The following is a 19,241-nucleotide window of genomic DNA, read 5'->3' on the forward strand; positions in this document are numbered from 1 at the left end:
TCTTTAAAATTCTTTATTTAACTCTTATGTTTTTCTTCCATCTTTGCATGTCTTTGAGATGGGAAATTATACAAATCAAAATATTGAAAAAAATACCAAAAAAAAAACCACCCCAGAATAATGTATTTTTCAAAAAAGGAACATTACTTTCAAACACATTGTCATCACTGTATTGTTGTGTTACCTAACATGTACACACACACACATACACTTGCACACAATCACACACATACTCACATATGTGTTTGTGTAGTTATGTGTGTGTGTGTGTGTGTTTGTAAGCATGGTAAAGTGGACGGGAGTTTGCAGGAAATGAATATTACAACACAGTTGTTACTATATTGTTGAAGTCTTTTCACTAATGATCTTAAGAGAAGCATGAATGTCACATCATCACATATACTCTTCCATTAAAAGAAAAACAAATTTTCCATCTTCAAACTACATGGGAATAACAAAAAAACATGGGAGATCATGGTGGTGTACTCTGCTAGAGGCACTACTGTACTCTCTCAAAGACATTGGTCTTCTCTCCTAAAGATGCTATGAAAGACTTGAACAAACTAATGTGTAACAGAGACAATCTCTTTAATTTTCTATGTCCCATCAAAAGTGAAGACTCATTCTGACCTAGCAATACTGTGATTCAATGTAGTTAACCAGCATCTGTGTTTTTCCCAAAGTTTGGTGAAGTACATGTCTGAATCAGAGAACCATGCATCCAGGCAAAAGCAACAGGTTTCTAATTACTATAATAATAAATGCAAGGTTTGCACAAATATGTTTTAGAAAATGCTTATTCATATGTTTATAAAGTTAAATACTTGGGTAACTCAATGGGATAGAAGTTGCATTATGTGTTTGTCCTTGAATTAAAATTCTTTTTCAATGTCACACATAGGAAGAGTGAATGATATTGCTTAGATAAACAAGGCAGAAAATAATATATATATAGTACAGGAAACTGGCAAAAAAATGAGACACGGTGAATTCATTCAGCTACCATCTTTCTACTGAAATACCCTGCATTTGTTTCAATTAGTTTTGAAATTAGTGAAGAATTTAGCAAAATATTTGCTATTATTAAGTTGTTGTTTGGAACATAAACTAACATAGAATTTTGATGAAAGTTTTTAATTTAGATTGCTTAAACCTTTTTGCCATATTTCTGTTGAACTATTGTGCATTCATTTCAATTTCAAAAATAATAAAAAATTTAATAGAATAACTGTCATTATTCAGCTGGTGTTTGGAATATAAATTAACTTAGAACTTTGATAGAAGGTTTTGATGTCAATCACTTGAATCCTTTTGTTACCATATCTCTACAGAAATACATGACCTTTGTTTCAATTGCTTTTTTTTAATACTGAAGAATTTAGTGAAATAACTGTCATTATTAAGGTGATATTTATAAGGTAGCAAGCTGGCAGAATGACAAGCATGCTGAGCAAAATGCTTAGCAGTATTTCACCTGTCTTTACATTCTGGGTTCAAATTCCACCGAGGTTAGCTTTGCCTTTCATCCTTTTGAGGTTGATAAATTAAGTATCAATTGAGTGTTGGGGTTGATGTGATCGATTGATCCCCTCCTCAAAAATTCCAGGCCTTGTGCCTACAGTGGAAAGGATTATTGGGGTGATGTTAGGGACATAAATCACAATGAAATTTTAATGGAACTTTTTAATGAGGATCACTTGGAAACAGAAAATTTGTATCTTGGTAAACCAAGGCAGTTTCAGGCAGGTTCGTATCAAAGGGGTTAAACAAAGCTTGTTCGTTAAGACTAGCTTAAATTAAAGTTTGCATATGAAAAACAGAATTCTGTTTTAGTGGTACTGACTTCTAATGGAAAAAACAAAGTGGAAACAACTTAAATTCTGCTTATAAAGCCAAAAATAGCCAAAATATTATATATACTGGCCTCTGAAAGTCCAGAAAAACTAATGAAAAGCAATTACTAAAATGTCACCAGGGCATAGTATGGCTGAATGGTTGAGAAGTTCTCTTCACAACCATGAGGTCCTGGGTTCAATCACATGTGGGGTACTAGGAAAATTTCATTTTCTTTAACTTTGGGGCGACTCATACCTTATTAGTATAATGAGGCAGAGAGTAACTGTGTTGGATGGATTGTGGTTGTAATTCAAAGATATAGTTTTGTTTGCACTCACTGTTTCATGTTAATTCTGCCTCAGGGTTTCATTAAAGACACATGTGTCTCCTTCATGTTAATTCAGTTGATTAAAACCTGAAACCTCATTGTTGAAAGCTGGAAATCTATTCATGAATATACAAATATATATATAGATAAAACTTACTTGGAAAAGGATGCGTGGTGTTCGATCATATAATAATATATCATCATCATCATCGATTAACGTCCATTTTCCATGCTGGCATAGGTTGGATGGTTTGACTGAGGTCTGGCGAGCCAGATGGCTGCACCAGGTTCCAATCTGGTCTGGCAGAATTTCTACAGCTGGATGCCCTTCCTAACACTCTGAGAGTGCAGTGGGTGCTTTTACAGATATGTATATTTATTGTGTATATATGTGAATAATATATATATATATATATGTATATCAGGTGATTGACCAGACTATCCAATATTGTTATATGTCACTGGTCACAATGTGCTTTACATCATTTTAGCTTTTGAATGAGGCCACCCTGATGACTAAGCAAACAGGCCAAATATATATATATATATATATATATCCTCTTCCTCCTCATCATCATCACTATGTTCATATCCCCTGCTGGACCCAAAGACTGCATTGTACTCCAGTGCGGAAGGCACTGCGGGTTCTTGTTGCAAGAGGACCTTCATGGCTGGTCAGGTTTAGAAGAGAGGGTGAATGGGGACTCAGGGACTAGGGGTGTAAGTGGGTGGATAAATAAATGTGTACGTGTATACATATATATATGTATATGTGTGCATATATATATATATATATATATATATGTGTGTATGTATGTATATGTGTGTATATATGTATGTATGTATATGTGTGCATATATGTATGTATGTATATGTGTGCATATATATATATATGTATGTATGTATATGTGTGCATATATATATATATATGTATGTATAAGTGAAGGCACATGACTTAGTGGCTAGAGCATCGGCTTACAATAATGAGGTAAGGAGTTTGATTTCCGGATCGGGCTGTGTTGTGTTCTTGAGCAAGACACTTTATTTCACATTGCTCCAATTCACTCATCTGTGGAAACAAGTTGCGACGTCACTAGTACCAAGCTGTATCGGCCCCTTTGCCTTTCCCTTGGATAACATCAGTGGTGTGGAGAGGGGAGGCCGGTATGCATGGTCAAACTGCTGGCCTTCCATAAGCAACCTTACCCGGACTTGTGCCTCAGAAGGGAACTTTTTAGGTGCATCCCATGGTCATTCATGACCGAAGGGGGTCTTGGATATGTATATCTATATGTGTGTGTATTCTTCCATTATATGAAGAATTAAGGAATAAACTTCTTTACCATGTAATATATTACCATGATCTCACCAAGATATTGTAGAATTAATTCTTCATGGATTCACCATTTTTCAGAACTTCAGCATGTTTTGTGTAGAGTAGTGAATTACTCACATTTGTTGTGTTAGTTTTCTGCATTCTCAGTCTGAATAGAAATTTCTTTTTAAATTTTAATTTCAATTTTAACATGTAATATTCAAATATTTACAATATTTCAATAGATAATTTATTTTGATTAGATAATTAATTTTTCTGTAGATAGATACTTTTCTAATTTTCATTACATAAACCTACTTTTCTATTTATTTAATTTTCATGATATAACCTCAATACATAAATCCTATTCCATATACACATACGTAAATACGTATGTGTATTTATGTATCTATATGTGTGTGTGTGTGTATATGTATGTGTGGACTCGCAGTTGTAGGATTGCGGTTTCGATTCCCAGACCGGGCGTTGTGAGTGTTTACTGAGCGAAAACACCTAAAGCTCAACGAGGCTCTGGCAGGGCGTGGTGGTGAACCCTGCTGTACTCTTTCACCACAACTTTCTCTTGCTCTTTCTTCCTGTTTCTGTTGTACCTGTATTTCAAAGGGGCCAGCCTTGTCACACTCTGTGTCACGCTGAATCTCCCTGAGAACTACGTTAAGGGTCCACGTGTCTGTGGAGTACTCAGCCACTTGCACATTGATTTCACGAGCAGGCTGTTCTGTTGATCAGATCAACTGGAACTCTCGTCATCTTAACCGACGGAGTACCATGATGTGTATGTATATATTTACATGTATGTTTTGTGTGTTTATATATATATATGTGTGTGTGTCTGTGTGATAAAGAGTATTACTTTTATCTCATGCTACACACAAAAGTGACCTATACATTGTCATTGACAATCTTATAGTACACGTATATATCGGTTGAAGTTCCTTCCACACCATAGCCTTATGCTAGTGTCCCAGAATTTAGGCATGCCTATCTTTGACAGATTTGCTTTCTTAAGAAGCAAAAAAATGTTAATTTGCTATTCTAGTTACTGCAAAAACTTTCTGAAAATTGTGGATAGAGAAGTAACTACTAACAGTTAACATATATATGTAACCATTCGTTTGTGAGTGTGTGTATACATATATATATATATATGTGTGTGTGTATATACATATATATACATACATACATATATATGTATATATACATACATATATATGTATATATACATACATATATATGTATATATACATATATATATATATATATATATATATACCACACACACACACACATCCTACATATCTGTATGTATATATTTTACTTATATTCCACCAAGTTTACAATGTAAATATTTCTCTCCCAGTCATTATTATTCTAAATACCAAACATGATAAGGTTATTAGAATTTTATATATATATCCAAAAAAGAGTTTAAAGGGATATATTATCATTTTGCCAGCTGGAGTTCTAAGTTTTGCTTGATGGTATATTCAATCAGTTGAAGTCTGTTATTTATAATGTTTGTATTTCAAATTGTGGCACAATACTTTAACATCATCATCATCATAATAATAACAATAATAATAACAACAACGATGGTATTATCCAATAAAGAGACAGCAAATCAATTTATAGTTTATAATTGTATTGTATTTTATTAAAGGCAAATAGCTTGAAATAATTTTTTTATTTTATATCCGAAACAAATAGTAATGTTATACAAGAAATGTCTTAAGCAGAATTATAAGAAAATATTCTTAAAGTATTGTGTGACTTCCCTTGATATAATTTATATCAAAGTTCTTGGATTCTTTTTATATTGAACTTTATTTAATTTCAGTTGTTCTCGCCTTTTTATTCTGAACCATTCATTTTTTAACCATTTTATTTGAAGTACTGTCCTAAACTAACACTACCGTTGACTCTAGGTTCTATGCCCTAGCTAACTCTACATTTGATCACAGTGCCTGGTCTTTAACTATTTACCATGCCTCATCATATTCTTAGACTATTAAGTATCTCCAAGTTTAATTGCAGTCTTTGACTACACATCCAACTCTAGTTATTAGTTCTGTACTTAATGTATCTTTATACTTTACCACAATCTATATCTTTATAATATTTATTGAGAATAATTCTTGACACTTCAGAAAAAAAAAATACAGGTTTTAAGGGAAAACAATTCAAAGTTTGGGGGAGCTCTAAGGGTTCTTTTTGTTTGGACCAACATAACTTTTTGTATGCAAAGAATATTTAATACCTTTCAGAATTTCTGTCTCTTGAAAATATATGTCTGACAAAATATTTTGTTTCAACTTTAAGGCTCTTAAGGGTCTAAATATGTATTTATTTTCACACTCAGACTTCACACGCTAAATGGCCTAACCATATTCTTATGAATTGGTTAACACCAGCACGCACACACAGAGGAGAATAAGAAATAGAAAGTCTTTGATACATTATCATATATTTGAAAAAGAAATTGATAGAAATGGTTTTTTCTGATTATTTTTCCACTTTAATAATTAGATGTTTATAAATTATTATATGTTTATCTAATAATTATTAAGGTGGAAAAATTATGTGAAAAAATATTTCTATTCATTTTTTAAAAATATGTTCCTATTTACTGTTTTATAGTCAGACACTAAATCAGAGAATCACTCAGTCCCTTTCAAAGAATAAGTCAGTAGTTACCGTATTTTAACATGTATAAGGAACCTGTTTTTGTCAAAAATTAGGCTTAAAAAATATGGGAGTCTCTTAAACAGGGATAGTATTATAATCCCTTTCAAAACCTTTTTTTCCAAATTTTAAGCCCCAAGAATTAGGGGATTCCTTATACACGATACACAAAGGTTCCTTATACATGTTAAAATACGGTACTTTGAAGCTTTTAGCATAATTACCCTCATCAGACTGTCTACTAAGCCGAAACTTTGAAGTAACTGTTAACTTTTTCCTGCAAAAATTATATATATATATATATATATCTGTAAATGTAATATGTGACAATTATTCGGTAGCCATGATAAAACTCTGAGTTTCGGATGCCGAGGTGGAAATCCATGCCACCATCTCTTCAGTTATCCGGCCATCGAATAGCTTTTGTCTTAAAAGCAGTAAATAACACAGTAATTTCCCTTTGTATAACGGTCACTTTTGATAGCATTTTTCTGATGGCCGAATAACTGAAGAGATGGTGGCATGGATTTCTACCTCAGCATCCGAAACTTGGAGTTTTATCTTGGCTACCAAATAATTGTCACATATTACATTTACAGATAAATTCCTCTATTTACATAATATCAAGGTCTCTTTCATTCTTTTGTTGTCTTACCGATTTTATCAATATATATATATATATATATATATATATATATACCAATTAAGGACTGCACACGAAAAGTGGACAGTCAACATGCTAGATATAGACATTTCGTATATTTTTCACTTGTTTATTGCTTTGGTTTTGTTGAGTTTGATCTGAGAACGGCGATTTGACGTCTATATCTAGCATGTTGACTGTCCACTTTTCGTGTGCAGTCCTTAATTGGTATATATAAATATTTTAATCTTCGGATTCTTTCTTTAATATGCTAGAACACTGGTTCTAATTGATAAATATCAATTTTTACCCTAAATTTAATTATATATATATATATATATATATATATATACACAAAGACACGCAATACTTCCCTCTCAATGAAACATCCAACTCTTCCCAATATACTGCTATAAAATATGATGAAGTGACATAGGAGCCTCTCCATGGACACTCAGCCATCTATGCCTTACACATAGAACACTTTGGATAGGGTTGTCCAGGGTACATACATATCTATCTATCTATATGTTTGTTTTTTATGCCCAGTTGTACTTGAAATAGTTTAGCATTAAACTAAAAGAATTACTCAGTACATTTTTGTAGAGAATGTATTTATTAAACTTGTACAAAAAAAGTGGGGTGAAAGTAACTTCAAAGCTTCAGCCTGCTGGCCTTTGTTGGACTGTGTGTGTGTGTGAAAAGATTAAATGGTCACAGTTGGAGTGTCTCTGTTCATAAGTCTACTCCATGAAGGTTGTCTTGGATTTAAACAACAACAATGTTGTAATATGTGGATGCTCGACCTGTTAAAAATAGTAGCCAAACTTCATGAAAATCACATCTTAGCTTTAATAAAAACCAACCAAAAAAAAAAAAAAAAGGAAGAATATAATAGATAATATTGTCCTAGATCCAGCTTGACCAGAAAAATGATGGGATGGTCATGGCAGGAAATACTTTTGATCGTATACTGAACAAAATATTGGGAATGAATAGAAACATCAAAGCAATTTAGTCTATAAAGAATCTCATGGCTTACCCAATGCTTTGTTTTTTTTCATGTCAATAATTTTTTTTATCCTTTTTTATTTGAAATATTATTTTTGCCTTGATTTTAATAGATTTTGCTTTCTATATGAAAGGTTCCTCATGTGTGCATATCGGTTTGTTTATTATTTTTTCCCTTTTTCTCTTCAAGAAAATCTGTTTATTGTTTGTTTTTGTATCTTGCATTCAAGTGAAATTTATAAATTGTTAAATTGTTTTGAAAACAGTTCTTGTCATTTAGCTAAAAATATATTTTTTTGTCATGGGAAGTTGTGGCTGGGAAATCATCATTGTTTAACATCCGCCTTCCGTGCTGGCATGGGGTGGATGGTTTGACAGGAGCTGGCCAGGCAGGATCCTGCACCAGACTTCTGGGTCTGTTTTGGCACAGTTTTTATGGTTGGGTGCCATTCCTAACACCAACCACCCAGCAGAGTGGACTGAGGGCTTTTTACATGGCACCAGCAGAGGCGAGATCAGTTTTGGCAAGGTTTTTACAGCTGGATGCCCTTCCAAATGCTGACCACTTTACAGTCTTTATTTTGCAAAAAATATACGTGTGTGTGTGTGTGTGTTAAAACTGAGAGAAAGAGTAATTAAGAGGTTGGAAAAGTGAATAATAAATTCAGTCAAAAACCTAATACCCCTGCTTTCATACCAGCATATTGGCAAGTAATTATTCCTCTAGAGCAGTGGTTCTCAGCTGAGGTCCATGTGACTCCTGAGAGTCCACACAACAATATAGTAAATTGGGGATCTACAATAGTATTTTAAGGGCCTCTGAAAAACTTTTGCTTTAGACATATGTATTGGTTTGTATTGCAAGTAACAGCTAGGTTTCTTTCTCTAACATTTTACATAGCTCAATCTACACAAATTAATGTGTGAAAACATTAATAAATAACATTCTATAAAACTAGTTTTTAAAGATCGAATGGCTATGGGGTTCATCAGAATTAAATAGCAATCAAAGGGGGTCCATAGATAAAAAAAAATGGTTGAGAACCCCTGATCTAGAGCATGTATCTGTCATTCAGCCATCATGACTACCAACTAAAAATCTCTGGAGAAGTCGTTGTGCTCTTAGCACAAATCTAGTTGACATTATGTAGATGTGTCCCTAAAATGGACTTGACTACATAAGTAAACCATACTGTGCATATATATGTATGATGTCCCTGAAACTGACACAACTTGTAAAAAAAAAATAATAATAAATAGGTTAATAGAAGAACTAAAGTTTGTGGTAATGATAAAATCTGTTAAAAATAAATAGAATCAATAATGTTCTAATTTTGATAATAAATATTATTAACAATATTCAGGAAAACAAATCAAAACTGCTTACCATTTTTTGGTGGGGTATTTTGGGGGGGAAACGTTTTAATATATAAATGAAATTTTAAGAATAAAAATTTATTTTGAATAAAAATATATTTATTTTAAATAAATTTATCATAAATAAAAAACTTTATTTATTTTAACTTTTCATTCGAAATGAAAATTTATTTATTTAAAATTTACAAATACAATTGTTCTCAAAATAAAAAATTGAGAAACATTAAAAAAAAATGCAAAATTTATTCTCTGAATTCTTTTATCTTAAATTTCATAACATTTACCAATTTCTGTTTCACCAGATTTAAGACAAAAAAAAAAAAGAAATTCAGAAACCAATTTTTTTGGTTTTGGTTTGTTTTCTGAGGTTATTTCACTTTTAAATTTGATTAAAATTTCACTAATTCAATTTTTACAATTTCATTTTTTTTTTTTTTCTTAAAAATATTTTTCTTTTTAGAAAAGAACTTGTTTTCATCTCATATTTTATGGTTGAAAGAGTCAAACAAATTTTTTCTCATGCTTTATTGTTCCATTGTTTTAGGACTACTGAAGAAGGGCAACCCAAAGATGACCAATTCACCAATATCCTTGAAGCAGCCAAACAAAAGAGAAAGGAAAGTGGACCACTGTGAGTTGATCTTTGGTTATTCCTCGGTGGAATGGAGGTGGTGTAGGAGGGAGGGAGGCTCTTTGAAGTAAATATAAACTCTCAACTCTGATGAAAATAAAATGAATCTCAAATGCAGAATAGATATTCATGGTTGATGCCATATGATGATGCAGAAACCTATGCAGGCCACAATCTAATGATGCTGTTTGTAACCCAATGTGTTTTCACACAATTTTCCCTCAAGACTACTTCTACAGTGAACAGTCTTCCCATGTTCAAATGTACACAAAATTGTTAAATATCATTGTACATGCGCACAGATATTCAACACTACTTCTTGCAACTCTGTTTAATTAATTCCAGCTTGCCTAAAGCTTTACACACACCAGCAAATTTATTGTTTGCTATTCTTATATTATAGAACTTTCATTTTGATGGGGTTGTGGAGGATGATGTGTAACAACGCAGAGATGCATGTGTCCTGTGATTCAATGATGTCATTTGTTGCCCAGTGTGTTTTCACACATATTGTCTTTGAGGAGAAATGTTTTCTCTGAGACTTCTTCCACAGCAAAAGGTCTTCTCACATTCAAATATACACAAACATGTTAAATATTATTGTACATGCATATATAGGTGCAGGTGTAGCTGTGTGGTAAGAAGTTTGCTTCCCAACCACATTGTTCAGGGTTCAGTCCCACTGCATGGTACCTTGGGCAAGTGTTCTCTATGATAGCCTTGAGTAAATTTGGTAGGCAGAATCTGAAAAAAGCCTGCCGTCATCATCATTTAACATCCGCTTTCCATGCTGGCATGGGTTGAACGGTTTGACTGAGGACTGGCAAGCCAGAAGGCTGCACCAGGCTCCAATCTAATCCAGCAAGGTTTCTACAGCTGGATGCCCTTCCTCATGCCAACCACTCTGTGAGTGTAGTGGGTGCTTTTTATGTGCCACCAGCATAGGAACCAGCCAGGCGGCACTGGCAACGCCCACGCTTGAATGGTGCTTTTACGTGCGGCACTGGCATTGACCACAGTTGTATGGTGCTTTTTATGTGCCAGTCAGGTGGTACTGGTATCAGTCACGATAGCGGCCATATATATATATATGTAAATGGGGGGGGGGGGTCATTGTGTCTATGTTTGTCCACCACCAGTGCATGGCAACTAGTGTTGTTGTGTTTACATCCTCATAACTTACCAGTTCTCCAAAAGATACTAATAGAAAAAGTGCCAAGCTTAAAAAGAGATAAGTACTGGGGTTGATTTGTTTGACTAAAATTCTTCAAGGTGGTGCCCCAGCATGGCCACAGTAGAAACAAGTAGAAGGTAGAAGACATCATTTATATAATTACATAATTAACTAATTACATATTTAGGTCTTCATTTACCACTCTCCATCATCTAAATTTCATCATGTAAATCATGTTTTAGTTTCACCTGTCACCTATATTTTCTTTTACCTCCGTTGTCCCCAATCATTTACTTTCAATCACCTGTCATCAGTCATTTGCTTTATCTTCATCTATCACCTGTGTTATCTTCCCCAATCTCATTTTCCTACTGTAATCACTTTCAATGTTCTTACCTGGCATCATTCATTCAATTTACTTCACCTGTCAGCCACATTACTGTTATCACCTCCACCACCTTCATCTATTTATTATGCCTATCATCCATCGACTACTAAATCAAGCAAGCTGTCCTCTCTCTTTCTTTGTCTATTCCTTCACTGCAAACCAATTTCTTTTCCAGCCCCGTCCCTAGATTTGCTGATGAAATAGATGATGAAGGTGAGAAGGAATTAGAGGAATTCTTTGAAGAGAACACCAAAACAGAATTAGCGAAGAAATGTGAGACCCAAGTGACCGCAAGGATCCTGTCGATGATGTTCAGTCACATGGCAATGTATGAGTCCGATGAGGAATCAGATTTCTCGGAGTCTGGTGATGAAGAGATGATCAACTATTCCGAATTAGATGCGCCTGCAGTACGAGACAGAATTAATTTATTTGAAATGGGTTCTGTTTCGCATATTCAGACCCCAATAATGAAAAGGTAAGAAGGAAAATAATATTAAGTTTTTTTCTTTGTTTAGGGAGTAGTATTGTATATGTATACATATATATTTGATGTTTGGTTTTTGTTTTTTGTTTTAACATTGACAGGGCCCGGTCCATAGCTTTTTCCTTTTCTTTTTCTTTTTTTAATCTCTCTGATCTTGCAATAAATAAAATAGATGGAGAGTTGGTTGAGGTCAACAGTGTTGATGCTCAATTTAAAATGATGCAGATATGAGTGTATGTATGTGTGTATATATGTGCATGTGTATATTTATGTGTGTGTGTGTATATATATATATATATGTGTGTATGTATGTATATGTATGTATATATATATATATACACATATATATGCATATATGTGTGTAGGTATATATATATGTATGTATGTATATATATTGGGCTTAAAATGTAGTAACATAATTCTTTATAGAACAGCCACGTTATAGTGGTAAAAAAAAAAAAAAAACTTACTGTCTACTATTGTTGTTATTTACATCTCGTTTAGAGATTTTAGAACAAGTTATTTTGCACCTTAAGTAAACAGCAGCAGTTGTCTGCCGCTTCTGTTTATACAAGGGTGAGTCAAAAAGTAATGCCACTTTGTTTAGGACAGGTATAATTACCAACACAGGAACACGTATCATACATCAAAATGAAGCTGGTCCTCTGTGGATCACATCCCTACATCTCAACATAGTCACTGTTTCTCTCAATAGCAATGTTCCACCTTTGAATAAGAGCATGTATCCCTGCCCCATAAAATTCTGTTGACTGTTCTTTGAGCCACTTCTTCACTACAATTTTCACTTCCTTGTCACTGGATTAATGTTTGCCTCTCAAATCCTCTTTCATGGGACCGAAGAGATGATAATCCAGTGACAAGGAAGTGAAAACTGTAGTGAAGAAGTGGCTCAAACAACAGTCGACAGAATTTTACAGGACAGGGATACATGCTCTCATTCGAAGGTGGAACATTGCTATTGAGAGTAACGGTGACTAAGTTGAGAAGCAGGGATGTGATCCACAGAGGACCAGCTTCATTTTGATGTATGATGTCCCTGTCCGAAACAAAATGGCATTGCTTTTTGACTCACCCTTGAATATTGTGAGCGGAGATGAGTGACTGCCATCTCTAGCAGGCAGGTGTCCAGTACCTATATCTTGTTTAGAGATTTCAGAACTAGCTATTTTGCTCCTTACGTGTATGTATATGTGTGTATATAGGTACATGTGTATGCATGTGTATATATGTGTGTACATGTATATATATATATATATATATATATATATATATATATATACACACATATACACGTATGTGTGTATATATATATATATATACACACATATACACGTATGTGTGTGTATATAGGTACACGTGTATGCATGCATGCATGTATATATATATATATATACACACACATGCGCGTGCAAACACATATGTATTTCCACTGGTATGGCTGTGTGGTAAGAAGCTTGCTTCTCAACCACATGGCTCTGGGTTCAGTCCCACTGTGTAGCACCTTGAACAAGTGTCTTCAATATACCCTCGGGCAGAGCAAAGCCTTCTGAGTGCATTTGATAGGTGGAAACCAAAAGAACCCCATCATATATGTGTGTTCCACTACAACTTGACAACCGGTGTTGGTTTGTTTGCATTGCCGCAACCTAGCGGTTCAACAAAAAGTACCAGGCTTAAAAAATAAGCACAGAGGTCGATTTGTTAGACTAAACTCTTTAAGATGGTGCCCCAGCATGGCCGCAGTCAACTGTCTGAAACATGAGAAACCCAGTCTCACTCCACTTGAGTGCTCTCCCTTGAATAATATATTTGTGTCTCGCTCTGAAAAAATGAATGCTCTCCCTTTAATTTTAAGATCTCTTCTGTTAAGCAGAAATGTTCCTGTGTGCGAACCCAACAGTTGTTTTTTTTTTTTTACATTAAATTCCGATACAATCTATATCATTGGGAAAGTATTTGTGGTAAATTTCACTGAAAAATACTGATTTTCTGATGTCGTGGTTGTGTGGTAAGAAGCTTGCTTCCCAACCACATTGTTTCGAGTTCAATCCCATATAGTTCATGACTCTTTATTTTCACACACGATGAATGCCTAAGCCTAGAATTGGAAGTATACCATAATACTGCTCGCTATTTGGTAAGGGTGTGCGAGCTCTATTTTGTACTCTAATACGTTCCAAACGGAATAAACCTTCAATATAAATATATATATATATATATATATACATACTAGCAGTATCGCCCGGCGTTGCTCGGGTTTGTAAGGGAAATAACTATATAAGCATTTTTAAAGAGTTACTTCCCTTATATAAACCGAGCAAAAAATGCATTAAAAAACGAAAACAAATTATGGTAAATTTTTTTTTAAATCGTAGACTCATCGTAGACGCGCGCAAATACCCAGAAGGGCTCGATATGAATCACGTCTATAAGATACCCGCTTTTGGTTAAACTGCACCGCAAAATGTGGGAGTAGTTAGGAATCTAAATCGGAGGAGACAGACTCTCACACAACTTCAGTTTTATATAAACATTTTTCAATAAGTGTGCTGACCAATATATGTATACATCACTCTGCTTCTGAAAAATCTTAAGTGAGTTGTTTCCCTTTTTTTTTTTTTCTCCTGTCCAGGCGACCATCCGGTTCTCCAGATTTCAGTTCTTTTCAGCAGGCCACTGATGTAAGTGGTTCTCTCTTGGCTTTCAATGACGATGAGGAAGGAAACTCTACAGACTTGCGAAGTGTTTTGAAACGGAGTGGAAACCTCGAGGCTCTTTTGTACGAAGATGGAATCCTGGAATAATTTCTATATTTTTTGTGTTTGTTTTTGATTTTTTTTTTTTTTTGGTTAAAGATTCCTCAAAAAAGGCTCACACAACACTTAATTGAATTACACCGCGTTTGGTAAATTTTTTACTAAAACGGACAAATTGAAAGATAGGTAATATAGCCAGCAACTGTGTGAAATATCAGAAGAATGCTATCAACTATAATAGAGTAGTAGAAAGACCTAGCAAGCTCCCCTGCTTCTCTCTCTCTTCACCCCTAACCCTTTATAGTCACATCTCCTTCATTCTTCCTCCTGTTGACATTTGAGTTTTTCTTCCCTGTGAGAAACAAAATCCAGTTTGACTTTTTAATTTATGAATTCAACTTTTTATTTGTCTCAAGCCATGACAAAAAGAAAAAAAATGTATGGAAGAACATTATGAAAATGGAAACCTGGCAAAAAAATGTATGGAAGAACATTAAGAGCAATATTACTTAGATATTTCAGTTCTATAGAAACCTATACATACAATACTACTTACCTCTGACTTGTGTGCTGTAATAGTCTCACCACCACAAACACCACACCTAGGTCTGGTCCCTGTATTTCAATATGTTGGACCCGTGTGCACATCTTATATCAATAGACCTTTTTCTCTTTAGTTCAAAGCTGTATTTATTATTCAAACTTACACAACTCCATCTTGTCTAATTATCACCCTACCTGTGTCTCTATGAAAGTATGTGTGGCTGGAGAGAGAAAAAAAAACCATGTCATTATCTCCCTTCCCAATTTATGTAAAACCTAAACACACAGACACACACACACATCAGTGGCATAGCTAGAGTGTGTGTGTGTGTATGCGTGTGTGCCATCCAGGGGCAGCCCTTGAGTTTGCTGAGCCTCCAAAACCTAAATGATTTTACAGCAACCTCCAAGTTTACTGCCTTCACAAAAGCGTGACCTAGGGTGGACTGCCCCCACCTCCCTAGTTACGCAACCAACACACAATTTACATGATTAAATATGAAGCCTGATCTATGATTAAACCTAAGTACACCTGTTTATATTTATTCACTCATCTCTCTCTCTCTCTTTTCTGTATGTCTTGTGTGTTGAGAAACTTATTGATTCTATCTTTTAGTTTATGTAATGAAAGAAAAATTAGGCAAAACCTTACCTTAAATTTGAGGGCAAATCTAAAACTGAACACAAAATGTCTACATTTATATTTTTAAAATTTAGTTTGAATGCTGGCATATAGGATTTTCATGAAGGAGGATCAGTTAAGAGATAGAAGCAGAGACAAATTGTGCGCCATATATTGGAGGGATATTGAGGGTCTTTTTTTGAAACAGATTTTGGTATTAGGGACCAGGAAATAACATTGAGTTTTATACATTGGTATAACATAACTACGTTAAGATTAGAACCAACAAGTGATAATTCACTGAGTGGTTTACACATACAAAGCATCTATTGTGATTTAACCGACAAGGAAGCTTGTCATACCGGTGTGTGACTTGTCATACAGCCTCTTATATAACAGATTTTGTTAACCCAATTTTGAAAGGGCTGTTTGTTGTCCCTAATTCTTTCATGATTGAGGATGTGTTCTGTTTATTTATTTATTGTTTCTGAAACAAAATAAAAAAGAGAGAGAAAACTCCTTCTATAATTCGCTATGCCCCTCCGACTTCACTCTCTCGCTATGTTAGGTACATAATGTATTATATTGTTTTGCAAATATTCTCATCTTTAATTAGTTACTAATCCGACAGAAATAGCTTTATCAAATGGCAATTAGAATAAACTATAGATGAACTTCCAGGAAATTCTGCACATTTTTCCTTTTCAGTGTACACATGTATGTGCATATATATGACAATAAATGCATCTATATTTAAACATATATGTACATACTTAGAAGTTTGAATTTGTATGTAAAGTTGTTATAGCTGAATCATGCTTTGCATTCAAACCTTCTTGTCCCTGGTAGGAAATTATGCTCTATTTTTCTTTCTCTTTTTGGTTACAATAATGTCAGCCAGGTTCTTTCTTGTTTACATTTTAAGAAGCAACTTTCCACTTACGAATCAACTCTTTGGAACAGAGAAGGGTCAGTACATTCTGATGAGTATTAAAGAAGGTGAAACTCATCAGTCCAATTCTCGTCCCAAGCAGCCGAAAAGAGCCTTGTGCTTAGATAACAGGGCCTAATTTCACAGCGAAACTACTTCTGAATAAAGTATTTTCTGTATCGCTTTTCTGTAAACAAGAAGACCTGTTAGTTCAGAGAAACCCTGTCAGTATTTTATCTTGCTTCCCTTTGCTCCTCCAATATTGGTAATATAACATCATCGAATACTTTTAAACTGTCACCAATTCTTAAATCCACTCCCACCTTTTCACTTCCTTGTTATTGCCAGATTTATCAAAGACACATGTTTTTCGTGACTAATTTTTTCGGTGAAAAGGAGTAAGAAAGATCGCCTAAAATGGACATATCTTCTTGCAGAAATGTTTCTATCGAGCGTTTGTAACTAAACTAAGTCTGATAACAGTTTTCTTTGGGTTTTTTTTTTTTCTCCATTTGATAAACACAAGTCATTGACGAGATGCAGCAAGATGAATTTTTAATCCTGCAAATGTGGCAAACCACATTTTTTGTTTTAACTAATCAGATACGTTATTGATTATTGCTGCAGAATAGATTTAAAGACTTATCATATTAATCTGAATAATGATAATGGTGTGACATGGCTGGTACAAAAACTGGTTGTCATCTATGTTATATAGGCCAGCGTGTTAAAAGGTTAGACAACCAAAATAGAGGAGAAAAAAAAGAGAAAACAATCAACAACTGTTATCAAGAAACGGCTTCGAACTGGTTTAGTCTGACAATAAATAAACCAGACATTGTTTTTTGGGTTTTTTTTTTGTTTTCAATGGAAAAAGAATAAAAAATCTTTTCTTTCTTTTCATTTTAAAATTAAAAGTTGTCTCAATGTTTTCACACTTCAACTGGTTATTTGAGATAAATTCTATGTGATTATACATCAATTTAACTTTTTTTGTTGGAGGGGGGCAAAGCTAAATAAATTATGAAGAATGAAAGAAAACAGAAAAAAGTATCTACAAATTATTATTACCATTCAAGGGACACATATTCACCTCTGCACATTAAGTTCTATGACTTGTAAAAAAAAAACTGACTACTTTGGAATAGAAAAATATTTGAAATGGAAAAAAAAAAAAATAATAATAATAATAATATGCACTTATCTAATTAGAGTTTTCAAAAATAAATATTTCAATTTTTACCAAATTATCTCATGGGGAGTTTTGGGGGGGGGGCAACAAAAGATTGTTTCTGCAAATTATTTAGATTTTCATTTTTTTTTTTATCTGTATAAAAAAAAAAAAAAAAAAAACAGTTGTGATGCATAAATCAAAAGTTCAGTCTAGCTGGGTGGGAATTTGCAAAAGAGAGAAAGATTTTACAGAAGAAGGTTTTTTTGTATTTGTACATGAAGTTGAAAAAAAAAAAATTAACAAGATTTTGTAAATTCCTATGGAAATAGTCTTTCTATTTTCATATAAGGTATTGGTTCCTCCCAGCACAATCCCATTATTATTATTATTATTATTATTTCCACCGTGGTTGACTTTGTCTTTCATCCTTTCAATAAATTAATACCAGTGAAATACTAGGGTCGATGTAAACAACTAGCCCCCTCCCCACAAACTTCAGGCCTTGTGCCTATAGTAGAAAGGATTATTATTATCATCATCATCATCATCATCATCATCAAGGCGGCAATATGGCAGAATCATTAGCATAGCAGGCAGAATGCTTAGCAGCATTTCCCCCATCTTTTCATTCTGAGTTCAAATTCCGCCAAGGTTGACTTTGCCTTTCATCCTTTCGGGGTTGATGAAATAAGTACCAGTGAAATACTGGGGGTCAATGTAATCGACTAGTCCCCTCCTCCAAATTTCAGGCCTTGTGTCTATAGTAGAAAGGATTATTATTATAATTAAGGTGGCAAACTGGCATAATCATTAGCATACCAGGTGAAATGCTTAGCGGTATTTTGTTTGCCACTATATTCTGAGTTCAAATTCCGCCAGGATTGGCACGTGCCAGTTACACATAAGGGTCGATGTAATTGGCAAGTCCTTGCCCCAACAATTTCAGACCTTGTGCTTTAGTAGAAAGGATTATTCTTATTAATTTTAATTAGTATTAGTGCTAATTAGAAGGCTCAAATTTGGTAGAAATTGGACAAGAAAGTACCTATCTGTCATGTATCGTTCCATCCTTCAACATGACGTTCAGAGATCAAATCCTGATAGGTTTTTATACTTTGCTTTCTATATGATTGGAACTCGATACAATAGTACCAGTAATCCCCTGGGAACCTTGTGCTAATTCAGTAAATAAATAAATCAGTTACAAACCAGATTTCCTTCATATTTTTAGTAAATATACTCTTAAGATTTGGAAAAAAAATATTGTCTTCTAAATGACTTTAATTTGATGATGATTAGCA

General features: G+C 34.0%; 1 protein-coding gene across 13 annotated transcripts in view; it reads left to right on the forward strand.

The window, feature by feature from the left end:
• LOC115222757 (myosin-IIIb-like) overlaps positions 1 to 18,098 on the forward strand; it is a 298,889-nt gene extending 280,791 nt beyond the window's left edge. For 12 of the 13 annotated variants that reach the window (XM_036512009.1, XM_036511999.1, XM_036512005.1 and 9 more), the window contains 2 exons: positions 9,758 to 9,844; positions 11,582 to 11,671. In XM_036512009.1, the coding sequence (XP_036367902.1) occupies positions 9,758 to 9,844; positions 11,582 to 11,610 (116 nt within the window). In that variant the 3' untranslated portion in view covers positions 11,611 to 11,671. Of the gene's footprint in view, positions 1 to 9,757; positions 9,845 to 11,581; positions 11,885 to 14,546 lie in introns of those variants that run through there. The other variant, XM_036512010.1, reaches the window with a different exon arrangement.
• Positions 18,099 to 19,241: the final 1,143 nt, after the last annotated feature.

The sequence above is a fragment of the Octopus sinensis genome, linkage group LG21 (genome assembly GCF_006345805.1).
Source record: "Octopus sinensis linkage group LG21, ASM634580v1, whole genome shotgun sequence".
In the NCBI taxonomy this organism is placed as follows: domain Eukaryota; kingdom Metazoa; phylum Mollusca; class Cephalopoda; order Octopoda; family Octopodidae; genus Octopus; species Octopus sinensis.